At 47.5% G+C, this 26,976-nt stretch overlaps 1 protein-coding gene across 4 annotated transcripts in view; it reads right to left on the bottom strand.

The window, feature by feature from the left end:
- The window catches only part of Dzip1 (DAZ interacting zinc finger protein 1), a 57,014-nt gene extending 35,202 nt beyond the window's left edge, over positions 1–21,812 (bottom strand). The window contains exons 1-10 of one of the 4 annotated variants that reach the window (XM_052190650.1): positions 21,502–21,812; positions 20,799–20,892; positions 20,269–20,466; positions 19,407–19,655; positions 18,745–19,293; positions 12,559–12,643; positions 9,536–9,660; positions 8,530–8,691; positions 6,550–6,687; positions 3,009–3,071 (exon numbers count right to left, since the gene is read on the bottom strand). In XM_052190650.1, the coding sequence (XP_052046610.1) occupies positions 3,009–3,071; positions 6,550–6,687; positions 8,530–8,691; positions 9,536–9,660; positions 12,559–12,643; positions 18,745–19,293; positions 19,407–19,409 (1,125 nt within the window). In that variant the 5' untranslated portion in view covers positions 19,410–19,655; positions 20,269–20,466; positions 20,799–20,892; positions 21,502–21,812. Of the gene's footprint in view, positions 1–3,008; positions 3,072–6,549; positions 6,688–8,529; positions 8,692–9,535; positions 9,661–10,197; positions 10,288–12,558; positions 12,644–18,744; positions 19,294–19,406; positions 19,656–20,268; positions 20,467–20,798; positions 20,893–21,344; positions 21,476–21,501 lie in introns of those variants that run through there. The other 3 variants (XM_052190653.1, XM_052190652.1, XM_052190654.1) reach the window with 3 other exon arrangements.
- Between the last annotated feature and the right edge of the window lie 5,164 nt (positions 21,813–26,976).

Below are 26,976 nucleotides of genomic sequence, written 5' to 3'. Positions count from 1 at the left end.
TTGTGCCTGTGTGTTTGTGTGTGTGAGAGAGAGAGAGAGATTGAGATCTATCATTTTAAGCTCTCTCTGCTGTCCTCTGTAGCCTCACTCGCTCACAACACCAGCCTGCTGTCACTGTGTGACCATGATGTGCCTCCAGGGCTCTCAGGCCGGGTCAGAAGGTCACACCATGGTTTATGTGTGACTCCCTTTGAACTCCTAGCAATGTTATTTAAAAAAAAAAAAAAAAAAAAAGCCTGCCAAGAACCAGGTAAAGCAATAACAAGCTGGCACAGGCGCTCTCCTTAAACAGAGAAACACAGTCTTGTGCTCTGTGGGACAAGGGGGCGCCAATCATGTGGAATAATTAATAGGTCTCCGGCAGAGATGACTGCGTTTGGTTGAACTCACCTCTTTGTTAGGTACAAGGGAGACAGAGAAGCAAACAGCTTCTAATCAGCGGAATGGGCAGACAAAGGAACAGCATAACCTGCGGGGCATGAGTCTGCACACACTGTGCACAGCCCGGCCGTGGGTTTGGGTGGGACCTTGGTGACGTGCCTCTAGCTGGATTCAGCAAAGGCGAAGGGACTGCGCGGGCGTAGCTAAAAGCCTACAGCAGCTGAGTTTCAGCTAACAGATGGAGAAGTTATCCTGACTGGTTTTGTCTCGCTCAGTTACCCTTTAAAAGAAGGGCCTACAAGGAAGGCTTCCAGACCCCTGCTCCCCAAAAAAGAGCAAGATGAGGCTAGAGAGATCAGTGGATAAAATATATACACAGCAGTGGGATGAGGACCAGAGTTCAGATACGCAGTGCCCGAGGTAGCTAAGTGGGTGGCTGTGCTCCAGAGCAGGCGACAGAAGGTTCCTTGGCCAAGCCAGCTGCCCAGACTAACTGGCCAAATCATTAAGTTCCAAGTTAGGCAAGATATCTTGCCTCAGTAAATGAACAGTGATTGGGGGAAGATATTCATTATCAACCTGTGCTGACACAAGCAGTGCACATACGACTACATACATACCCACACATGTGAACACACATACATGTTCACATCTCTCTCTCTCTCTCTCTCTCTCTCTCTCACACACACACACACACACACATTTTTTGAAGCACATACACACACGTATAGTTTTTTGAAACACACACACGCCCACACCCACACACACATGTATATTGTTTTGAAAAATCAGAATATTCTGGAAATTATCAGAAAGCTGTTACAGCTGGAAAAAGCAGGTTCAGGAAGAGAAAGGATTAGGATAAGGGAGCCAACCCTCTCTGTGATCGCTGATAGGGGACTTCGAGGATCTTGGGTGGGAGCGCCAACCATGGTGACTGATGGCTTCAGGACTGTGCTGCTTGTAGGCGAAGCCCTTGCTTCTCTGCTTTGAGGGAGAAGGACATCTCTGAAAAAGTCTCACGTACCCGTGGGTCAGAACCACCGGGCTCACTCCCTGAACAGGATCTCATGGTGGCCCTGTAGAATAATCAACCTTAGTACAGTGGGAGTGTCCTTCCATCCCCTTGGGATGGGGATTGTTCCCCACGGAAGCCCTGGGAAGTGCAGTGCCGAGTGCTTGCTCAGCTGCAACACCATCCTCACACTCACAGGTTAGTGCACCTGCACACACACTCATGCATTCTCACCTTTCCCTTGTTTTGTTTTCATTGAGTTTTAATGCTGTTTGAAACTGTCCCTCTCTCCCTCTTTCCTTCCCGCCCTACATATCCGTTAAGAAAAAAAATAAAGAGTCGGGCGGTGGTGGTGGTGGCGGTGGTGCACGCCTGTAATCCCAGCACTTGGGAGGCAGAGGCAGGCGGATTTCTGAGTTCGAGGCCAGCCTGGTCTACAGAGTGAGTTCCAGGACAGCCATGGCTACACAGAGAAATTGTGTCTTGAAAAAAAACAAACAAACAAAAAAAAAAAAAGAAAGAAAGAAAGAAAGAAAGAAAGAAAGAAAGAAAGAAAGAAAGAAAAAACAAAGAAACAAAAACTGGAAAATTCTGGGCTCATCTACCCTTCTATTTTCCTAGCTCTTGTGCACCCCCATGCACTCTATGTTGTATCATATAAAGTCTTTAGCAATATGATATTCAGCTTAAAGATGTAGGGAAGAAGTTCTTAGTACTAACTCTATGAGAGGAAGGTTATTCTATGGAATGTGCATGCTCTACCCAGAAAAATGCCTATTAAGAATACAAAGCGTACAAAAGATAATATTGTTGAAAAGTAAACAAGATTTCCTGTCTTGATATACCCACCCCCAGTGGAAACATTAATAATGAATTTTCTGGCATACACAGTGCCTAGTGGATGTCCTATACCTGTGTGCCTATGGGCAGCATTAACCAGAATCAATGAAGGGTTTGGTTTTTATTTTGTTTTGTTTTTCAAGACAGGGTTTCTCTGTGTAGCCCTGGCTGTCCTGGGAACTCACTCTGTAGACCAGGCTAGCCTTGAATTTAGAAATCCACCTGCCTCTGCCTCCCAAGTGCTGGGATTAAAGGCGTGTGCCACCACTGCCTGGTGAGTTATTTTTTAAGTATATTTTTAAAAAGGGACATGGGGTTGGGGGAGGGGGAGAGGGCACACTGGTAAGGCCCAAGTCCAGAGAGAGCTGGAGGTGAAGAGTCAGAAATGTGGAAGCTCAAAATAGTCTGTGTACGTGTGTGAAACTCTTAAAGGACAAATAAGATAGTTTAGAATCTTTTAACATTTCTAATACAGAAAGAAAATTGGAGAGAAACTTACAAAGGAGTAGCAGTGGTAAATTCTGGCAGGAAAATTATAAATAATTCTAATAATTTTGTTACTTATCTCTCTGGAAATGTTAAGTAGGGAAATACCACTTTTATTATCAAGTAAACTAGAAATTCTTTTCAAGGATTACCAATTTGTGTGTGGTGTGTGGTATGTGGTATGTGTGCATGGTGTGTGGTGTGTGTGTATGCGTGCATGCACACGTCCCTGGTTTCTACTCTCGGCACCGGGGAGATGGCGGCGGGGTGGCTGAATCAGTCTTACCTGTCCCTTCTCCTTGCTGTGCTCCTCATTGAGAACTTGAAATCGATCTGTCCACTTGCTTGCCTGAAGAAGAGAGCAGAACAATGTATATTAACATAACATGTATAATGTATACATGTACAATGTAACATGTATAATGTATACATGTACAATGTAACATGTATAATGTAATTAACAGAAAAACCCATTCCATGCTAGAGCCTGCTCTCCACTGGGTGCCCATGAACCCCAACAATCTAGTAAAATTGCTGGCGCGTCAGAGTGTCTGCAGCTGGACATTCAAACCCACCCGTCTCTGGTTGTACTGCAGGGTTGGGACCAGTAGGTGTTTGTTTATACGACACAGTCAGTATTTTAGGTTATGAAGTGGGGGCAGGGGAGTCTGTCACACCATGACGAAAGCAAGCTGGGGAGGAAGGGACACCGTCTCAGGAAGTCAGGACAGGAACTCAGGCCGGCGAGGATGCAGAGGCCATGGCGGTGCTGCTCACGGCCTTGTTCCACATGGCCTGCTCCGTCTGCTTTCATATAAAGCCCAGGGTCGGCCCCACTCGCAGTGGGTTGGGCCCTTCAGTGTCAACCACTAATTAAGAAGACGGTCTATAGGTCTGGCCGGCATCTGGACCTTATTGTCTCGAGTGAGGCTCCCTCGTCCCCAGTGTCACCTACCCTGTGTCAAGTTGACAGGAAGCTATCCAGCACAGGGAGAATAGCCGTGGACAGGACTTAAGCGAATGTGTGGGCTGTGTTCCAATAAGACATTATTTGAAAAAAATCAGGAGTGAGACGCTAAGGGGGTCAAGGAACTAGGGTTGCTGGGTGCCTGTCTTCAAAACAGGCGACTCGGTACGGGAGACACTGTGGTCTGTGGAAGGTAAACATCAGCTCCTAATGTCCTGCTCGCTTCCGGCAGTCCCATGCCTGAGCAACCGCCGGCAGCTTGGAAGAGGATTAAAGACCCTGCACTGTACCGGACGGGGTGTACACAACCACGAGAAAAGTCCTGTTGAATGTGTGTAAGCCAGCTCTGCTCAGGTGACCCAACAACGTGGTGGGTCTAGTGGAGAGATTTGGGGAGACCGAGTGGAGGTGTTGCTGTAGTATTACCGGGGAATGAGTAAGAGAACAGAGAGGCTCACTTCCAGAAGATCCTGCTATACCACTCCTGGGCATATACCCAGAGGATTCCCCACCATGTAATAAGGATACATGCTCTACTATGTTCATAGCAGCCCTATTTATAATTGCCAGATGCTGGAAAGAACCCAGGTATCCCTCAACAGAAGAGTGGATGCAAAAAATGTGGTATATCTACACAATGGAGTACTATTCAGCCATTAGAAACAATGAATTCATGAAATTCTTAGGCAAATGGATGGAGCTAGAGAACATCATACTAAGTGAGGTAATCCAGACTCAAAAGGTGAATCATGGTATGCACTCACTAATAAGTGGATATTAACCTGGAAAACTGGAATACCCAAAACATAATCCACACATCAAATGAGGTACAAGAAGAAAGGAGGAGTGGTCCCTTGTTCTGGAAAGACTCAGTGAAGCAGTATTCGGCAAAACCAGAATGGGGAAGTGGGAAGGGGTGGGTGGGAGGACAGGGGGAGAGAAGGGGGCTTACGGGACTTTCGGGGAGTGGGGGGCTAGAAAAGGGGAAATCATTTGAAAAGTAAACAAAAAATATATCGAATTAAAAAAAATAAAAAAATAAAATAAAAAAAGAGAACAGAGAGGCTGCGGCTGGAAGAGAAGGCCGCAGGACCACGGTAGGGAACAAGGAGCTGTGTTCTAAAGAAAGGACGCTAGGCTGTAAAGTACAGTTGGATGGAAAACAAGACCTTGCTACTTGTTAAGAAGTCTGAAAAGTGTGTGTGTGGCCCAGAAGATGGGGTGTGTGTGCGTTTGTGTGTGTGTGTGTGTGTGTGTGTGTGTGTTGGGGGGAGGGGCTTTGTCACTGAAAAACTAAAGTTAGACAGGACAGCGACATGTGCAGCCAACTGATACATTTAAGGGAGGCAGGGAAGACGCAGCATTAGAACAAGAAGCAGCCACCCTGTTTCAAAAGGCCCCTACCATTTAAAAACTTCACAGGTTCTGATAGGGACTGCATTGAATCTGCAGATCCTTTGGTAGGATGGCCAGTTTTACTACGTCAATTCTGCCCATCCATGAACAAGGGAGATCGCTCCATTTCCTGAGATCTTTGATTTCTTTCTTGAGAGACTTGAACTTATTGTCATACAGGTCTTTTACTTGTTTGGTTAGAGTCACCCCCAAGATATTTATATTATTTGTGGCTATTGGGAACAGAGTTGTTTCCCTAACTTCTTTTTCAGCCTGTTTGTCATTTGTATAAAGGAAGGCTACTATTTATTTGTATTAGTTTTATATCTGGCCACTTTGCCTAAGTTGTTTATCCGCTGGAGGTTTGCTCTTACCAAAATTGTGCTCCGTTTGCTTTTTAGGTAGACACGTGTGTGCACCTGTGTGTGTGCATGTAAGGTCAAGGACTCCCTCTGCACACCAGTGGGGGTCAGAAGACAGCCTGTGGGAGCCGGTTCATTCCTTCTACGAGCTGGGTCCCAGGGGTCTTCATGCTTGGTGGTAAAAGCCTTTACCCTGTGAGCCATCTCACTGACTCGAAGGCTTTTACAAAGTGAGTGAATTCGTAGGCTATAATACCCACAGTTACAATCCTCCCCACCAATACAGAGGCACCACTGGACTTGAGGCCTCTCAAGGCTATACCACCAACCTATACTTTAGCCTTTTTGATTTTTTAGTTTCTTTTCCTTTACCACTGCGATAAAATAACTTTTATAGAGTGATTATGGAGTCTGGCTTCCAAGTGAAAATAAAATATGTCAAAGATACCAGTTTGTCAACACAATGCTATATGTAAACCAAATGTAAGCTTAATGTTTCAATATGCATTTTTAAAGTGATATCTACAACTGCAATCTGGAAAACACTGAATAATAATATGAATTGACTAGTTCACAGTAACATTTTTGCTGGTGAAAACCGAAACAGTTTTAACTACTATTCCATATTCACATCTATGATTCAACACCTATTATGAACTAGGCATTTGTTACGAGACAAGGAAAAAAAAAGAAAGAAAGAGACAGAACAAAAACATTTTCTGGGAACGAATTCATTAAGAGAAAAACCAAGGTGATGGAGACCTGGCTCTGTGGTTAAGAGTTGGCTCAGCGGTTAAGAGCACTGACTGTTCTTCCAAAGGTCCTGAGTTCAAATTCCAGCTTACAACCATTCATAATGAGATCTTACGCCCTCTTCTGGTGTGTCTGAAGTCAGCTACCATGTTCTTACATATAATAATAATAATGAATAAATCTAAAAAAAAAAAAAAAAGAGCTCTTGCTGCTCTTGCCTCCGCCCTGCTCAGAACCACCTGTAATTCTAGGTCCACGGGGTGCACACACAGAAGTGCGTGGAGACACCCCCCCCCCCGTAATTACATGCATATCACATGCTGTGGCCGTGGCCATCACGCATGCTGTACCTGGCTATCAAGGAGCTGCAGCATGTTCTGGAAGTCCTGGGGACACGGAAGGTGGTCCTCCCTCAGCCCACCGACGTCTCTCAAGGTGCCGATGTTGGACTTGATCTGGACGTTAGACTTCTGTATTTCTAACAACTGCTGCGGGTGACAAGAATCAACAGACGCATTAGGTGTTTACTGCCTGCAATGGTGACAAAGCCAGGGAGCATGAAGCCGCCCCGTTCCGCTCTCCCTGTCCCTCCAGGCCTGCCCTGCCTGTCTCCTCCGCTGTTCCCCTCCTAGCCATCCCTGATCTTTGATACCTCCACCAGGATATGGAAAAAATGGGAAGGAGACTGCTGTTTTAAAAATGGTCTGTTGCTGGGAGCTGGGGCATGGCAGTGTCCACAGGGGCGTCAGAGGACAACTGTGGTCTGGTCCCGCTTTCCGCCTTTCTGTGGATTTCAGGGACCAATAGGGGACTAAGGCCGGCTTGTACACGGCTGCGTTACTCACTGACCATCTTTCTGCCCCCAAGTCAACTTCTGGCCTTTGATGATGGGTCTTTACATTTTTGGCAGAAATATACCATCTATGAGAGGAGTTGGGTCTATCTGTCTCTTTCTGTTTACTTTTTTAGGCAGATCTTGCTGCGTTGGTCAAACTGGACTTGAACTCCGGCTGTCCCCATCTCAGCCTCCTGAGGGCTGGATTGCTGGGGTGTGTTGCCATGCCTGTGACAATTCTGGGAAAGTAGGATATTGCCACAGAAGGTGAACAATGACCAGGGGCTACACCCATGGATCCACTAGGGGTATAAATGTTTTAATTTCCCCAAAGTTAACTATGGAAAAAAACCTCAGACAACAACAGGCAATAAAGTTAACACTGAGAACATTATACTACTACTTCATTCTGCGTTCACTGCAGCCACTCGAAGTGGGAAGAGGAGCTTTTCAGTACGGAAGCTTCTCTCGACCAACACGACAGCACAGAGTGGGAAAGCCAGAGTGAAGGCCTTAGGTCATGAAGACCTGTGTGACCTTGGTACGATCTCGATCTCGATGTAGCAACACGGTATCTCCAAGATCCTCTCTGCACAAATGCTGACTAATCACGATTCCCTGACGCTTGTCAATAAACCCCAACAACAGGGCTTTCCATACAAACAGCCCGCACTTCAGATTTCAGGTTCCGCCACAACAAGGCTGACAGACTTTCACCGGCCACAGAAAAGCCTACGGAGCTAGAATGACCCACTGTAACGTGGTGACCCACCGTAACGTGGTGACCCACCGTAACGTGGTGACCCACTGTAACGTGGCGTCTTGGACAAGATCCTGAGCAGGAGAGGAAAACAAATGGATTCTGGCGGCCTCTTTAGTGTTGCTTCTGAAACTTGCCTGCCCCTAGAGGAAGCCCAAGGATCGACCCCAGTTCCCTCCTACTTTTCTCGAGTTATCTGATCATAAGGAACTTGATCAGCAGGCACGCGTGTCTGTGGACCACAGCTCGTCCTACACGGCACAGGGCCCACCTGCCGTTTCCTGCTTACTTTAGAGACCTGATCCTCCTCAAAGATCGGGTGTGGACTGAGGAGAGGGTAAGCAAGTATTCTTCCTCTCTCTCCTCCTCCTGCCTTTGTGATCTGTATCAGCCTTTCCATCCACTACTTGGGACATTCTAGAATTCCTTTGAGGGTCTGTGGTTTATGGTTATTTAAACCTAATCTGGTAAGGAAGTTCTTCTGGAGTGGAACAGATACGCCTACAGGGGGGGGGGAGGGGTTCTGTAATGGAGTCTGGGGCCAGACCGTCCACTCGTAACAAAACCGTCTCTCTTGCCTCCTCCACCTCCTCAGTGCCTCGTGCTCCCCGGGATGCCCGGGAGGAGGGAGGTGTGTACTGGGCATGTAAAAGACCTGCCCCCTGGCTATGACGCCATGCTAACGCCAGTCTCTGAGCAAGCGATTCTGTGAAAACGTCTAGGGTGCAAACTTACATATTCTAGTGCTGAATTCTTAGACGTTAACTCTTTAAATTCCCTCATAAACATCTCCTTGACCTTCTCCATCTCCTCCAGCAACTTCTCCTTCTCCTCCTCCTTCCATCTGTCAAACAGCTTCAACAAGTCTTCTTCTTTTGTTTTCTGCATTTCATAGTCCTGAAATTATCTTAGTATTAGGTCACCAAGGGGCTCTGGTATATAACACATATGCAAATTTTAAAAGCAAATCATAGTTTCACCCCAAGTCTGTTAGTGTTTCTTCTTTGAATTAGACCTGTAATAACTTCTAAACCCACTAGACTACACACAATGATTCTTCCATAGCAAAGCACAGAAGGGGAACAGGCAGATGGCTCAGCAGGCGAAGGACACACACACACCCGCATACACAAACTCAATAAATAAATGCAAATCCATAAAAAACCCAGACTCCATTTGGAGTCTGGAGCTACAGCTCAGTGGTTAGCAGCGCTTGCGGCATGAGTCTGAGGACCTGAGTTCAAACCTCTGACACCAAGGTAGAAACCCAGAAAGGCCCCACACAAGCTTACATCCCTGTGATGTGCCAGTCAAAAACAGGAGGACTGCTGAGGACCGAGGGCACCCGGCCTTGTCCAGATTCAGTGAGAGTGTGTCTGGCCCATACAAGAACGCATATATGCAACACACACATGTATCATACACAGATCACACACACACAAACGCATACACACAGACACACACACTGACACACATGCACACGTGTGCACACACATTGACACACACTAACACATACATACACACACTGACACACACATACACACACACTGACACACAAGACACACAGACACACATACCGACATGCACACACTACCACAGACACGTACACTGATACATACTAACACATACACACACACACACACACACACACACACGCACAGATACCATGAAGCCTGCATCCCTCTTTCCCTGTGCCTTTTACTTGTCATCGCACCATCTCCAGGACAGAGCGCTACCCTACCTTAGAGAAGCGGACTGCGTGAGCGTGCTGGGCGGACTCCAGCTGAGACCTGGTGAGCTGCAGCTGTTCCTTCAACATGTCGATCTCCTTCTGGAGCCTGTCGGTCTGGGCCTTTGTATTATACTCTGTTGCAAGAGAAGATCTAGTTAGAGTACGATTTCTTATGAACTCACCTGAAAACTTACGGGGCACAGTTCTACGGATAAGGCAAAGGAAAATGCTCTCTCCCCGGGACTGCCCCGAGCCCAGTCCTGTTCTTGACTGTTTAGCTGGAGCCCTTCGTGTGACCGGACACTTCATTAGTTTTAATGGCTTCTTTCTGCCACCCACTATACTAAGGTTGATTGTTCAATAGGGCCACCGTGAGATCCTGTTCAGGGAGTGAGCCCGGTGGTTCTGACCCACGGGTACGCGAGACTTTTTCAGAGATGTCTGTCTCCCTCAAAGCAGAGGAGCAAGGGCTTTGCCTACAAGCAGCACAATCCTGAAACCATCAGTCACCATGGTTGGCGCTCCCACCCAAGATCCCCGAAGTCCTCTATCAGCGATCACAGAGAGGGCTGGGGACCCGAGACGCAAGCTCGGGCAGTCGTCTGTCAACTAGGGCACAAGCGAAGAACTCAAAGGTGGTGAAAGGAAGGAACTTATGTGCATGTACTTACATGAGGACGTACACATGACTGAATGGTATACATGTGCTGTGAGTGTAGACATGAAAGGTATGGGAACCAAAGCAGAAAGTCAGAAGCTCAAAGATGACCTGAAGAGACAATACTCGTTTCAGAGTCTGAAGCGCGCTCTGACACGAGTATGAGATAGGATAAGATACTGAAACAGAGAGACAGAGATCAGTTTCATGCCAAAGAATGGTGGGCCACTTACAAATGGCCCAACACTTCATGTTTCCGAGATACCGCTTACTCGTATCGGTGGTCCACGGTGTATAATGAAACTTTCTGCCGTCTGTTTTGCTTCTACTACAAAGCATTATGGATGGGAATACATACAGACTGGCCCCCAATCAAAGAAAACCAGTACAACCGTTTAAAACACTTCCGTAGGTTACAGCAGCGCAAAGCCTGGCCTGGGAGGAGGGGACGCTGCAGCCTTTGAGAAGACTGGAACGGTGGGAAGACTGGCTCCTTAGGTGAACCTCAGAGCACTCTCACCCTTCTGGGTCTTTCCCATCAGCACCCAGACATGCTAACTCCCACTAAGACAAATTTCTCATCTCTACAGTTCACCTGAGGTGATGTGTCAGGTCTCTGGCTTTCCTTCCCAGCACACATGGCTAACATACAGAGCCATGTTTGTTAAGAGCATTTCCTCACTGGCTTCCGACTGAGCTCACTCAAACTGATCTGTTGTCTTATCAGTTCCTTGAAGCTGTGAGATCAAGGCCACCTACTGTGCAGCCACAGGATGTTCCCAACCTGCATCCCAGTCTTTGCCTCTAGAACATCTGATACACTTGACAACTACCATCTTCTCGGGACCCTTTTCCCCTTGAGGTTTAAGACAGTGCCTACCTAGGTCACCCTCATTGCCACCCTCTACCTACCCTTCTTGAGGAATAAGGTTCTGTGTGTGTGTGTGTGTGTATTTGTGTGTGTGTGAGGGAGCTAATATTGGTCTTGGGTCTTCTGATCTTTAACTAGATGACTTCAGCCAGCCCAGTTATCCAGTGACTTCCAGATCCTTCTATCTATCTATCTATCTATCTATCTATCTATCTATCTATCCACCCATCCATCCATCATCCATCCATCCACCATCCATCCAACATCCATCCATCATCCATCCATCCACCCATCCATCATCTATCCATCCATCCATCCATCCATCCATCCATCCATCCATCCATCCATCTATCCATCCCCGGCCTTCATTTTCAAACACCAGTCACGTGACTCACAGATATAAATGTGTGTGTGTGTGTGTTGTGTGTCTGTGTGTATATAATGCAAACGCTCCTGTCTCCTCCCACTTTTGGTTTTTTTTTTTTTTGTTTTTTTTTGTTTTTCGAGACAGGGTTTCTCTGTATAGCCCTGGCTGTCCTGGAACTCACTCTGTAGACCACGTTGGCCTCGAACTCAGAAATCCGCCTGCCTCTGCCTCCCAAGTGCTGGGATTAAAGGCGTGCACCACCACTGCCCGGCTTCTCCCACTTTTAAACTCCTTCCCACCCTTACCCTCTATCATAGAAAAATTCATCTAAACTGGAGTAGGTCCTCATAGGTCTCTCACCTTGACCCCAAGTCACAGCTCCGTGTCCAACGCGTGTCCTTTGTATCCCCCTCTGCCCTGGAACCACCTGGTCCAGGATTCTCCCCTACTTCACCTGGACTTCTATGCACGGCCTTATTCTGCCAGCTTCTGCTCTGGCCCTCACAGAGACTATATCTTCATCTGTCTCAACATTCTTCTATCATCAACAGCCAGAATGTTCTCTCTAGGGTACTAATTTCATCATCATTCTCCTCTACAAAAAATGTCATCCCCTGGCTTGCCACCGTACTGCTGTAACACCCACGGGCCTGGGCTCTCATCGGCTCTTGAGATTGGAGCTCCAGCCCTCCACACCTCTGCCCGACTCACCCCACCCCTCCAATCTCCTTGCTGTTGCTTAAACACACATCCCAGCCTCTCCTCCTGCCCCTCAGTACACGCACTCTGGTTCTTCATTGTCATCAGACAGTGGCTCCGTCATAGGACTTCCGGCTGGTTAGACATGGCTCCTCAGAGAGCTTCAAAGACCACCTGAGAGGATTGTCCCTTTGTCCTATCTTTGCATTTGGCACTTGGAAAGCACCACACTGGGTTTAAGTGTCTCTTCAACCCTCCGTTAGAATGCAAGACTCAAGCTCCCAGCTGTGTGGTAGGCAGGGCACCTAAGGGGCTCAGCATTTATTCCCAGCCTATGAGACTCTTTCGAGAGGATCGAGGGACGCCCTGGGCCACGTCTCATCAAGAAAGGAAGGGAGCAGGAGGAAAATAACTCTGAGCACAGAGTTCATGCTTACCAAGGTGAGACTCTTCAGTGTGGCGGCGCTGAATGTGGCTTTGTAGGAACGCTTGGTTCATAAAGGCCTTGTCACAGAAATGGCACTGGAAAGAGAGCAGCAAATTTAAATGTCTGCAGTGAGTTTCCTCACCTGCTCGAAGTCAAAAACCAGGATCCAAAGCATGGCTTACGGCGGCTTTCTTCCTAAAGGATACGGGGTGCGGGCTACGACATTAACTCAAAGGGCAAACGTAAAGTTAAGAATGTCCTTCCCAAACCAAAATGAGTCAGCGGGGTATGTCTTTTGGCAGCTGAAGCCACCCTCCTGGTAATTTCTGGAAGCCCTTACAATGCTACTACATTGTACTTGGTTGCTACCCCGTTGGGTTTCTATATTCTTACCACCAATTTGCTCAAGGCAGGAAGAGAAACCTCACCAGGACCTGGCCCTGCCGATGGCTTGGGCATAAGATTTCCAGCTTCCAAATATTCACGAAAATAAATTTCTGTTACTTAAGCCAACGAATTGAAGGCACTTATTATAGCAGACTTAGCAACTAATACAGGTGTGTGTGTGTGTGTGTCAGAGCAAGAGGGAGAAATATTTTAAAGCTAAAAAATTCTCCTATGAATATATACATCCACGAAAACCTTTCCGACAAATACAGTGTACAAAGACATAAGGGAGAATATGGGGACAGAAATATTTCCTCTGGAAATGGATGGAGGGACACTACTTTTTAAAATTAGGGATATGAGCTCTCAGAGTCACTCACACTCCAGGGGATGGTCCTGTACCAATATATCTATTTTCTTATTTATTTATTTTTAACATCTTAAATGTTCCCCACAGTAGAGGATGGAAAAAGAGCAAACACCAGTGCGCCTCACACCCTGGAGGCGGGGTGTGTGTCAGCCGCACTGGTCCAGTCCACACACCCTTCCTAGGTTATTGTTACTCGGTCCACTGCTTGTTCTTATTAGTTTTCCTTTTAAAATCTTCTATATATGCAGATCCGGCATATGGTTATTTTGATTTTTCTGTATATTGTAAATTTTATACAACAAAATATTGAGGGGGGAGAAAAGGACAATATACATTGTCATTGTAACCCCTTTACATATTCTGACTCCATAAAACATGTCACGCTCAGGTTCCTGATGGGATAGGGGCCTTCAGGAAACAGACATCCTTAAGTGTTTCCTTTCCACTCCGTAAGTCCTGTGATTTGAGGCAGAGGGAGTGGAAACAAAGAGAAGGAATACAGAAATGGGATCAGGAATGTCTGGAGGTGACCTTGTCACATGCCTGCTCAGTCTCTCGGCCTCTGGGATTGAGAGAGGTGAAGATAAACCTAAAGTTCTGGCAGTCACGTGACGTCTGTCATCTCGCAGTCAAGCAGCTCTGGGGCTTGTTTTGTGTGTCACGGGGCTCTCTGTACAGCAGCCTCAGGTTCTGGCTAAAAGAACTGTACGTTACGCATGGCCACACAGCCCATTGACAATGGCTGTGATGTGGCATGATGCCATTCCCATTCCATGGAGCAGATACCAACGTCCACACGGTTATTTGTTAGGGTCTAGCAGTCGTGACAGTAGTAGAGACAGGATTTGAACCCGTTCTGCCTAGAAAGCGTCTATAATACTGTTCTCTGTGGAGGCAGAAGCATGTAATCAATAAATTAGTCAATAACCGATTCACGCCCCCATCTTCTTAGTCCTGACAGTATCCTTCTAAGTCAAGGGATTTCTTATACTCTGAAAATGCACATAGTCCCCCCCAAAATTATCTTAGACTGAAGGTATGGAAGGGTTTGAGAGAAGGAGAGAAGGGAAGGGAGGGAACAGGGCAGGGGGAGGGGAGGGACGGAGAGAGGGAGACAGACAGAGAGAGAGAGAGAGAGAGAGAGAGAGAGAGAGAACACACACACATCTCGATCCATCTGGAGCCAAGTTTCCTTTTGAAGCCTGGGGACAGACAGACTCATTTAACTCACATTTTCCTACACAATCTAATTCTGTCATCATCTTCAACCACAGCGTCAGAAAGGTGTGGCTGTCTCCTAACAAGAGTAGTTCCTCATTCCATCCCTCTGGAATCAGAATCCCCAAGACATCATAATCTCCTGGCAGGGAAGGGAAGGCCACAAGGAATGCTTGGCCTTAGAACATATCTCCAATGAAAAGAAACTGAGAAGTGTGCGTGTGTGTGTGTGCGTGTCTGTGTACTTGGCCATTGGAACACATCTGCAATTTAAAAAGGTTAATGTATGTATGTGTGTGTGCTATGTGTGTGCGTGCATAGCTATTACAACACGTCTCCAATTTAAAAAGATGTAAATATGTGTGTGTACGTGTATGCACATGTGTGTGCACGCATGCATGTGTGTGTGTGCGCTGGAAAGGTGGCTTGATGGGTAAGAGCCCTGGCTGCCCTTACAGAGGACCTGAGTTTGATGCCCAGTTGCCACGTAGCAGCTCACAACTGTCTATTACCCCAATCCCAGGGAATCTGATGTCCGTCTTCTGGCTTCTGCATGTATTGCATGCATGGGCTGCATGGACATATGTGCAGGCAGAAGACCCACACACATAAAATCCAAATAAGTTATAAAAATATACAAATACTAGGAAGCTTCTACCATAGCAGGGTTCCACGTGACTTTTTCAAACATCCTTAGTGTTACCTCTCTTCCTTTGTTTCCGCTGTACTCTCCCCTCCCCCTCCCCACTTAAGCTCCCCCCTCCCCACATCATACTGTCTGTCCTCCCTGACGCACTTTCTTCTCCTCCCTAATGCTTCCTCTTTCTAGTTTCCTGGCTGCTACAGGTTCTCCATGATAAACCTACTGATCCAAAGATTCAAAGCTAGGATCAGCATATGAGAAAGAATGTGTTTATTTTCTGGGTCTGGATTAATAAAACTATAAAAAATACATTAAACTATAATAGTAATTAGTAAAATTATACTGAACAGTTTACATACAAAGTTCATAATTTCATTTTTCTTTACAGATAAGTAAAATTCCATTAGGTATATGTTGCACAATCTTATCATCCATCCCACTGATATTTATCTAATTACCCTATGCAGAGAGATAGTGCTCCTCCAAGAAGCCTTCGGTTATCAAACCAAAACCCCAGTGGCAGGCGTGGGAATACCCTATAGAGTTGCTGAGGGGCCAAGAATCTCAAAACAATACAGCATATTACCAGAGCTCTTGGTTACCTACTAGAACATGATTGTAAGACCCACACTTCGAGTACGGGACATGGGTAAATCAAGCTGGTACTAATCTGGAAGTTTCTTCGCTGCTGGCTAGTTTTCACGGTGCCTTAAGGTGCTGTGAAGGCTGTGGAGGGAGAAAAGGCATCAAGTCTCACGAAGCTGTGAGTCCTGCAAGCCATAACAGCAGTTGCCCTGCCCTAGAGAGATACGCCAACCGGTGCCACGGTGCCATGAAGGTCCTGGGGTCACCAACAGCTGGGGAGATGACATGGAGAAGAAAGTAGATAGAACGGAAGAGCCAGGTATCAGGAACTTTCCCTAGAAACTGCGTCCCCAAGACACGATGAGGCCACAGCATCTGTGAACCACGGCCACCAGCGTAGGACCTGCACAAGATCAAACTGGTCAGCACTCCAGCCTGGAGAAGGAGCAGGCTTCTGAGATCCTGTACTATCTAGCTCAGTATTTATTGGCAGAGGGACAGTCAAGTTTTCTTCTTGGGTGTAGTTTGTCCATGCTCCAGTAGAGGGCTACCTACACGTGGGACAAAGCCCTGGGTTGGATTATTGTTCTGGTAGTAGGGCTATTAATCAGTTTTCATTAATTAATTAAAACCCATGACTGTATCCTAACACCAAATGACTAACTAAAATCAAGTATCTTCTGTAAACTCTTAGCGTCCAAGTAGAACCTGGAGTCTCAACACTTTAGCTGTGCATTCTCCATTCACATATGGAGTCTTTGAACACCTGAAACACCCTGTGCACCCCTCCATGGCCTTAACCTCTTCACCTCCAATACTCAGTGAATTCTTAAGGTGGTGTGAGGGTTCACTAGAGACAATAAGAAGCCGTAACTCAGTACTGGAAAGTCACAAGGAAAACAGAATCCATGCCTCCACGGGGCCCTCACACACGCTCCCTGATTTATCTCACGGAACTCCTCATCCTAATAGGCTGCTGCTGCTGCTAATGTCCAGTTTCCAGAGAGGACAATGAGCTCAGAAAGGAAATATTTCTGCAACACTGAGGTGGAAGCACATTTAGACCTATGCAGTCTAACTGCAAAACTAACAAAGGCGCGTCATTTCACAGAGGGCGGAAATGTCCACCTAAGTAGGAAACAATGATGTAGTCACTGTTCCACATGAACCCACACCTGCCCCACCAGAGTCAACATGCTGGCATTCAGAGAGACCACCTGTGCTAAGGATTGACAAGCAGTGGTTTGATAAAGTCCTTACTCTTACATATTCCCATGGCGATCATATTTCATATTCGTTTGAGAGCTTTCAGTCACACTCGTACTTCACATGTGAAAATCTTTACTGACAATTATTTCTATGGTGACTGAAAGAACAAGAGATAACTTTTTGCTAGATGTGTTAGTATTTCACTAGATTACTACCCAATCTAGAGAACAATATACTTCCTTTAAATGTCTATTCGTTGTACAAAGAAAGAAAGAAAGAAAGAAAGAAAGAAAGAAAGAAAGAAAGAAAGAAAGAAAGAAAGAAGGGTAATTTTAGCACTACGTATAGGTATGTAAAGTCAAGCAGCATTTGCAAAGCAGGCCCCCAGGACATGGAGTATCCTTTGAGGACAGCGCCTCCTGGTGTCTGCCCACGGCCACACCCTGGGCCTTCCTGCCAGCGTGATTTCCCAGCTGCTCCCAGGCTGCAGTCCATTTCTTTCAGAGCTCCTGGGATTTGTCTCATGTCTCATGTCCTATGAACTGGACCACTTCTCTGCCCTGCACCCACTTCTGCAACACTGAAGCCTGCGTCGGGCTGGTGGGTTCCTGCCTTCCCAAGAAGGCTCGAAGCCATTGAAAGGGCACTTATCTCAAATGACCAATTCTGTCAACCTGTTGTTTACTATCTTCTTAATCAACATTTGTCCTTCCATCAGTTACATACCATTTGAGCCTCCTGATCTAAAATCCAAAATCCAAAGTGCCCCAAGGCATAGACATCACCCTACAAGTGTGAAAATCCCACACCCCGCTCTAAGGGATGGGTGGGTCTTAGTTTGGGTCTCAGGGGCTGAGGAGCCTTCACTGATCTTGCAGAGGCCCCAGGTTAGAGTCTCAGCATGCAGATTAAGGTGCTCACAAAGCACTTAGAACCCCAGTTCCAGGAGAGCGGACATTGCCTGGCCTCCTCAGGCACCTGCACACGCTCATACACACACACACACACACACACACACACACACAAATTTTTGAGTCTGAGTCCCGGCCCCAATACCTCGTAAGATGAATGTTAATATTCCAAATTTCAAAGCATTTCTGATCCCAAGCATTTCAAAGCAGAGGTAATCGACCTGTATGTTGATTTCAAAATTGCAATATTTATCCTGGGCTCAATGTCTAATCCATAGCAGACAGAGATTATGATTTGAATATAAGAGTGCTTATATGCTATTGTTAGTATTCTTGTCCTGGGGAATTGCACACATTGAGAACTTTGGGAGTCTGTAACTCACTGACATAGTTCCTGCCCAGGAACCAAACAGGGAGAGAGGAGACACAGGGGTGTGACAAATGCAGGTTAAGAGGGGCTGAGGGGTGTGTGTGTGGCCCATTAAGGTTCTATTTTGGCACTTTTCTGTCACTAGGAAAAAAACGCCTCAATTTAAGGGGGGAGGGGCTCACATACTGAATCATATTCCAGGTCCTCTGGGGGCCAACTTCAATAGCAACGTGCACACAACTGAATTTTTTTCACAGAATCTATCGTGAAGAGGAAACAGGCTCAACAGCCAACATTTGGGTAACTCCATAAGCCTGACAGACAATATTAGATATTTAATTATTAATTCCTTGGCGGCTGCAGAAGGCACTGAGATATTTTTGCTGTTGATCAAAGTGACTGTTTTGGCTTTAATCTGTTTTCTTTGAGGGGGGAAAGAAAATCTCTGTGCAGAATGGGAAGGGTAGAGTCCTAAAGGGAACGGGCCCGGCACAGTGTCCCACCTGGTAATAGCTGGCCTTGGCCTCTATCATCAGCTGCTGCGTGGACAGCATCTTCTTCCTGCGTTTACACTCCTCCTTTAGCAGCTTGATCTCGCCAGCCTGCCTGGTGAGCAGCTGCTTGCTCTGCTCGTAGTCGATCAGGCTCAGGCGCAGCCTCTCCTCCACCAGGTTCAGCTGCGAGGTGAGGAACTCCTGCGAGTGCATCAAGTACTCGATGGTGAGCTGCGCCAGGCGGATCAGCTTCAGCAGCACCGGGTCGACCCCCGACTGGCAGTGCGGGCACTTCTCGTCCTCCAGCTTGCAGAAGGTGATGTTCATGATGTTCTCCTGCAGTGTCAGGACGTCCACGGCGCCGGCAACCTTGTCCACGTCGATGGCGCTCAGTCGCCTCCAGTCCACGCTCTCCAGTCGCGGCCGGAACTGGAAGAAGGGCAGGGGCCCCGAGGCCGCGCTGGGGGGGACAAAGGCCATGGGGGCCGCGCCTGCGGCAGAGGCGTCGGGCCCCTCGGGGCTGTTGGCCAGAGGGTAGTAGACGTGCTTCTGGAAGGGCTGCGGAGGAAGCGACAGCGGGGTGGGAAGCGGGGGGATGGGGAGAGTCCCGGCGAACCCGACGGTCCCGCCCTGCATCCCGGGACAGACACCTCCGGCCACGTGCATCTTACCATGCTTGCAAGCCAGTCCTCCGCTTAGGCTTGCGCTGGAGGGGCGGAGCAGTGTCTTCTCCCCAGTCCTGGCCGCCTTGGGGCCGCCGCCGCCACTCCCCTCGTGAGCCTGAGATGGCCCAGACCCCCGCTGCGGCGGCGGCGGCGGCCTAAGATCTGGGCGTCCAGGACGTTGCTATGGCAGCGCCCTGCCCCGACCTGGAGTACAGGGCGTGTCCGCCCACGCGCGTTCAGCATGCGCCCAGGGACCTGCGGGGCCAGAAAGGCAGAGAAGACCTCTTGGACCAACAGGCCTCATCCACCTGTGGTGGGCATCTCTTGGCGGCCACCTTCCCTGACACCACCCTCCTTGGTATCAAGAGAGGGCCCAGTAAGCCCCTAAAACACGCGTGTGGTCACGTCTCCAGAATCTTCAGTCCTAGTGGTGGTCTTCTCGCTATCCATCCCTATGCTAGCGTTAGGTTCCGCGATTAGAAAGACACATTTGTCTTTATCTTTTTCTCAGGTTTGGGAAACGTGTAGCAATAAAGTACAAAGTTAAGTGAGGGTATAAGGGCAAGGGGAAAATCTGGGGCGGGGTGTTCTGCATTTGGTATTAATTATGTATACATTTACTTTTGCCAATTTTAATGGAATTGTATTTTTAAAATTAAGGGTGTGTTTCGTGCATTCTCCCAGCGTACTTTTAAAAGGTCTTCTTATCCCTCAGCGTTGACAACGTGTTAAAGCACAAACCAGATAACTCTCCCAGTAAATGCAATAGCTTGCTATTCCATTTTTGGAATAAAAAATGTCGTTCAACATTTCTTAAAACAGTGACGTTAAAAACGGATGGGAACTTTTACCGGGCTACAGTATTTACCTTACAAATCTGTGTTGGTGCTGCATTCTTTAAAAATTCTAGCAGCGCCTTGCAGACCCCAGGCCTCTCGTTGCAGGGGTCTTCTGGAGGCCGCCTGTGGTCACCTCCGGGATCAAGGAGCTGAGGAAAAGCCAGACATTCCTCAGTCCTCCAGGGAGGCCCTGCTGGGACCAACCGTCAGGAATTGCTTTTTCTTTCCTAACAACCAAGAACAGAAGAAAGGAAAATACAATCCCAGGAACTGTCTGGAAGTAAAGTCGTAACCAACTGTTTTGAGCACTTTCCATATTAATATAAATAAACCCACACGAAAGTGTCCAGGAAATAAAACATACACTTCATATAAGCTACGCATTCACAAGATTCTAAGGCAATAAGAAAAAGTCATTTCACTGCAACCTAGCATAGAAGCCCTAAGAATAGAGACCGGTTTAAAGATTGGTTCTTCCACGTACTTGATGCCAGCCTAGAATACATCTGTTGACCCTGGCCCTCAGTTTCCCCATCTGTTGAAGCACTGGGTTACAGACCTGGCAGGTTTGCGGATTCTGGGCTCCATCCACTGGGCTGGCAGGATCAGCGGGAACACGAGAGGTGTGTCGCTCACCGCTGTATTTCCAGCACCTAGTGCAGAAAGGAAAGGACGTTCAGAATGTGCTAGGTTAAAAAACAAAAAAACGGTAGAGTGCCTTAGGTGTTCAGTAAAGAAGATAATGGCTCCAGGCCCATACTCTCCTTTTTTCTTGGTCTTTGCCTTGCTCTGTTCCAAAGGCCCAGTAGCTGAAAGTGGGAGAGGCTTCCGCGCTTCCGCTGCATACCCAGTAAGAACCGGTGCAGGCCCAAGGTCTTGGCAGTCCGTGAGCTTAGGGCATCTGCGGTTAGCCATCCTTACCCCCTAGGTCGAATCCGCCACAAGATGGCCGGAACAGGAAGGCAGGGGGCATACTTTCCTGTTCCCTGGCTCCCACCCCAGATTGGGTTCCCAGCCCTGTGCATCCTACTGTTCTGGGCTCACTGCACTGTACCGCTAGCCTGAAGAACCCAAAAAGACAAAGGCTCGGGGAACCCGGTCCTACAAGGCAAAAGATGGTAGAGGGGAGCTGCAAATCTGCAGCCTTGCGGATCTCAGCACACAGAACAGGGAAGAAGGCCGGACTTCGCCAACAGAGATGCGAGATGCTCTGTGTGGCTCAAGTCCGGCGGACGCCTGGAGCATCCTAGACCTCGGCTCACCCCAGCTGCGCGCTCCTGGGCGAAAGCCGGGCGCTGCAAGGCACGGGGAGTCACGGGGGATCCAGATCCCGGGATTGCTGCTGGCGCAGAGGCGGGGCTCGCGGAGGCCGAGGAGCAACGGAGCAGGGAGAAGCAGGCGGGCTCCTTCTTCCAGGGTGCAAGATAAAGCGTGTCTGGTCCGGGCAAGTTGTGACGAGGCGGGTAGCCCGGCGTCGCTCCTGGTCCTCCCAGGCTCCAGGCCGTGGGTGGCTAAGGCTGCCCCACCCCCCTCCCGCCCCCTCCCCTCTACGGTCTTCTGGTGGCCTCTTCTCTCCGCTACCCGGCTCCTCTGGCAGCTGGGCGGGACCCCCCGCGCCTAGACCGCAGCACTAAAAAGCGCTCCTCCAATCCCGCAGCCGCTGCAGACACGTGATGCTACGCCGAGCTCTGTCGCTGGCTCTGGGTGCTAGCCCGGGGAAGACTTTTCAAAAAGAACCCAGATTCACTTCTACGGGCTGTAATCCTCTCTTTCAGTTCGCTGATTCCTCCGAAGGGCTGGCGTGATTTGTCTTCTCAGAAGAGATGCATTCTAACTGCAGATATCTGCAGATAAAAGAGAGCTACAAGAGTCTAAGGCGGATGTGCTCTAGAGCTAAGAAAAAACGCGAACACCTCTTTAACCTGAAGTTGGAGCTATGGTCCTGCTGGGAGGAAGGATCCCCGTATGCTCGCATGGTGCCTCTGATAAAAACACCATTTGGAAGGGGATGATATTCATTCATGATGAGTGTTAGATTAGGTACAAAACAAACGCGATGACAGCAGAGGGCGGCAGGAAATAGGTTTTTTTTTAAATTATTTATTATACGTGAGTACATTGTAGCTGTCTTCAGACACTCCAGAAGAGGGCGTCAGCTCTCGTTACGGATGGTTGTGAGCCACCATGTGCTTGCTGGAATTTGAACTCAGGACCTTTGGAAAAGCAGTCAGTGTTCTTAACCGCAGAGTTATCTCTCCAGCCCAAGAAGTAGGTTTTTAACACACTTGATTGAAGTCCATATTCTGCCTTGAGAAGGCTAGGCTAATTCCGTGACAGGCTTCAAATTGGCAGTTAAGGAGACTAGGCCTAAATCTCTATTTCCAAGAACTGGGCAAGCCCAGGCAAGTCCAGGCCTCAGAAGCTGTCCCACCACCTGGTCTGAGGCAAGGGCAGCGGGTCAGCAGCAGTTTCCAGACTTCCTCAGCAACAGTTTCCAGACCTCCCCAGCAAGTTTCCAGCCCCCACACCCCGGTAATGGAATGTCCGTAGAGATGCACCCGACAGATTAACATAAAAGTCACCTACTCTGAGATGGCCCCAACCGATGGAGGTCACCTGCCCCAGAATCCCAATGTGCTTTAAATAGGGCCTGCAAGCTCTCTTGATTGTCTCTCCACCTTGGCAATGGGAGGCGCCAGTACGCTGGACCTCTGCAGAATAAAACACTCTGAGTGTGCATACTATTTGAGTCCAGGGTATCATTCCCCGGTGAATCATGGACCCTTACAGCCTGAAATCTGTCTTATACCTGGTCTTTCAGTTAACTGAGATCCAACCAACTATTTAAATTCAATTTGAAGAATTAGAAGCAATTGCAAATGTGGAAGATATTAGCACAAAATATGGTGATAGTTTTTTTATCAACTTGACATTAATTAGGGCCACCCAGGAATACAGAACCTCAATTAAAGAATCGCCTCCTTCAGATTGGCTTGTAGGCATGTCTGTGGGACATTTTCCGTGTTCCTGTTTCATATGGCCGGGCCCAGCTCACTCTGGGTGGATCCACTTTTGGGCAGGTGATTCTGAATTGTACTTTTTTTTTTTTTTTTAAATAAAGGAGACTGATCGAACTTGAGGAGCAAGCCAGTAAGCAGCAGTCTCTGAGATCTCTGCTTTGGAGTCTGCCTCTAGGTTCCTTCCTAAGTACCTGCAGGCTTCCTTCCCTTCGTGATAGATTCTGTTTGGATAATGGGAGCCAACTAAGCCCTTTCCTTCCCATGTTGCCTTTGGTCATGGCTGTTGTTATGGTTTGTATATGCTCGGCCCAGGGAGTGGCACTATTAGAAGGTGTGGCCTTGTTAGAGAAGGTGTGTCACTGTAGGTGTGGGCTTTAAGACCCTTATCCTACTAGAAGCCAGTATTCTGCTAGAAGCCTTCAGATGAAGATGTAGAACTCTCAGTTCCTCCTGCACCTTGCCCGCCTAGATGCTGCCATGCTCCCACTTTGAAGATAATGGACTAAATGAACCTCTGAACCTGTAAGCCAGCCCCAATTAAATGTCCTTGTAAGACTTGCCTTGGTCATGGTGTCTGTTCACAGCAGTAAAACCCTAACTACAACAGCTGTTATCTCAGCAACAGGGAAATAACTACATGACATGCAACAGTTTCCTCTGAGAAGGAAACAGTCCAAGCTGCAGGGAAGCTCTTTAAGCAGTAAGGTAAACAACTTCAGGAAGTTCCTGAAACTGACCAGATTCACTAGGGCCCTCCCTCCCACAGTAATCAATAAAAGCTGAGAATCTCTCTCAGACAGGGTTAAACTGTGAAGACTCTCAGACAAGACAAGCTGCAAAGAAGATTCTGAAACCAGACCAGCTGCTGAGGAGAAGCAGAAATCAGCAGACTGTTTAGCACAGTCGCTTGGAAAGGACTCTCCAGTCTGGTGAGTTCCCTCCAAGCTGTGCAGTGTGCTCCTGGTTCCACACTTTTGTGAGCTGTCACCCATGCTAGGGTGGTCCTTGGTGTTGCAATTGAGTCATTTCTGCTCCTATAAGCAACTCTGATAACATTCATTGGTTCACCAAGTTGTATTTTTGTGGTATTTAGGTTGGTCTGCTGTGGGGTTCTGATCTGAGGCAAGTAGACATGTGTTGTCTCCTCAGAGAAAGCCTTTCACACAACACCAGGACATATATGGATAATTATTTTTAAATGAAATGTCTAAATAAATGTATTAAAAGATTTTAAAGTGTTAACAATGTATAAGTGTTATATAAAAACATCCATAATTTGTTATCTGTATGAAATACACTTTAACTAGGAATGGTGGTGCATATCTTTAATCCGAGCACTTGGAATGCATAGACAGGAGGATGTCTATGAGTTCAAGGCCTGCTTCACATAGTGAGTTCCAGGACTGCATAGTGAGACCATGCCTCAAAAAAAAAAAAAAAAAAGAAATTCTGCCGGGCATGGTGGCGCATGCCTTTAATCCCAGCACTCGGGAGGCAGAGGCAGGTGGATTTCTGAGTTCGAGGCCAGCCTGGTCTACAGAATGAGTTCCAGGACAGCCAGGGCTACACAGAGACACCCTGTCTCGAAAAAAACCAAAAAAAAAAAAAAAAAAGAAATCCACTTTAAATATAAAACTTATGTATAGATTAAACATGGCAGTGTTATCAGTCAACTAGGGAGTTGTGTGTAAGAAATCAGTATCGGCTCGGGACTCCCAAGAACAAGTTCTCAGCACAAAGGAGATTTATTTGCCCCAGAGGGACAAAGAGACAAAAACTGAAGATAGAGGATGAGGGAGAAGGGAAAGGGAACAAAGACAGGACAAAGGTTGCCTCTGCATCAGAGGAGACAGGTGTGGCTCCTCTGTGGCTCACAGGGAAATAGTGGTTTATAAAGGTGGTGGGAACATGGGGTTAGGACAAGGTGCTTGGTTTTAATTGGCCATGTTAATTAGGTGAGCCAAGGGGGGCTTTTGATTGCTGGACCTTAGCAGTCAGCCTCAGGAGGAGGAAGTGACCAAATAAGGGAACAGACTTTGGGGTTAGCTTTAGAAATGTAACCTAACAGTTTTTTATCAAGGCAGAGGGGATGGGGGGAGGCAAGGCCCGCCAGAGCCACTCCGGCCATGCTAGAGCTGGCCAGTCTCTTAAAGCTGTAGGGATTTGGTTTTGAAAGAGTCTCATTTATTCCCTGGTGACTTCACACTCACTGGCATGTGTACTATCCGGTTTATGTAGGGTTGATGGAGCCTAAGACTTTGTCAACACTAGACAAGCACGCCACCAACTGAGCTCTTTCCTTTGCCTAAGACTTAGGGTTCTTGGGAGAAATCACAACAAGGCAGGTGACAGCAAGCAAAGGTTCCCCTGCCCCTCCTCCCAAGATTATAGTCTAATGGAATGCATGGGGAAGGCTTTATACATAGGCTGTCAGGGAAGGCAGCAGATGGAGTCTGGATGCTGCCCTCCTCCTGCCCGGTTTCCTGTGGATGTTGCTTGCCTCATCAGGATGCTGATGTCTGCGCACATCTTGTTTGGTTTCTAATCTTTGCACCAAAGTTTGTGTTTGGTAACGACGTTATGTCCTGTTTGCAGAGGATAGGGAACATCACTGTGCCCCCAAAAGGCTAAACATTTGGACACTTTGTTCATACAGGTTTGCAGGAAAGTCTCTCACATATTAGAAAGACCTTAGCAGTTATCTAGTGAGTGTGACTTACTAAGGGACTTCAGGGAAGACAATGTTGGGGGACATTGTTTTTTAGTGTGTGTCTCTGGATGCACATGTGCTTGTAGGTGTGCACATGCATGTGTGTGTGTGTGTTGGGACCATTGTGAGTCTTTGCATTAAACACTGCACTCTACCGCTCTCTGGAATAAGAAGCTTCTGTGACCAAGGTTACGAACAGCACTAATGTATAGGTACGAACATAAATATTTACAAGTCAGTTTTGTAGCATGACCGTTTAGTAAGGTAATACCCGTAAGTTCTGTGATGTGGCCAATGACTTCCGTAGGCATGGGTTTTGACTATGTTTACAGTAGCAGCATGGAATCTCTCTTGGGAAGAAGACCTTAAATCCCATCAAGAGAGTAGTCAGTTACTCCATGTTCTAATTTAATGTCCATTTAATTTCCTACAGCAGCCTGGGGAGGAAAGGGCTTATTCTGGCTTATGGGCTTTAATCCACCATCAAGGAAACCCAAGGTAGAAACTGAAAGCAAGAGTTTGAAGCAGAAACCCACAGAGGGGTGTTGCTTACTGGCTGGCTTCCCATGGCTTACTCGGTCACCTATCTTTTTATGTGTGTGTTTTTGCTTTTTCAAGACAGCGTTTCTCTGTGTAACAGCACTGGCTGTCCTGAAACTCACTTTGTAGACCAGGCTGGCCTTGAACTCATAGAGAGCCACCTCCTGGATGCTGCTAGGGTTCAAGGCATGTGCCGCCATGCCTGGCTCAACCAACTTTCTTATACAGCCTATTCTCTCTATCTAGAGATGGCACTGCCCACACTGCACTAGGACCTACTACAATAATTAGTAATTAAAATACCTCATAGGGGCGTTGTGCCACACAGGCAGATCTCTGTGAGTTAGAGGCCAGCCTGGTTTACATGTTGCGCCCAGAATAGCCAGAGCTACATAGTGAGATCCTGTCTTGAAAATACTTACAGATAGGGCCTCAGGTTGATCAGATTTGGGGAACCCTTCTGTTGA

This window comes from Apodemus sylvaticus, chromosome 8 (assembly GCF_947179515.1).
Source record: "Apodemus sylvaticus chromosome 8, mApoSyl1.1, whole genome shotgun sequence".
Taxonomy (NCBI): Eukaryota; Metazoa; Chordata; class Mammalia; order Rodentia; family Muridae; genus Apodemus; species Apodemus sylvaticus.
Note: the sequence above shows the minus strand (reverse complement) of the source record. Positions and strands in the feature narration are given on the sequence as shown.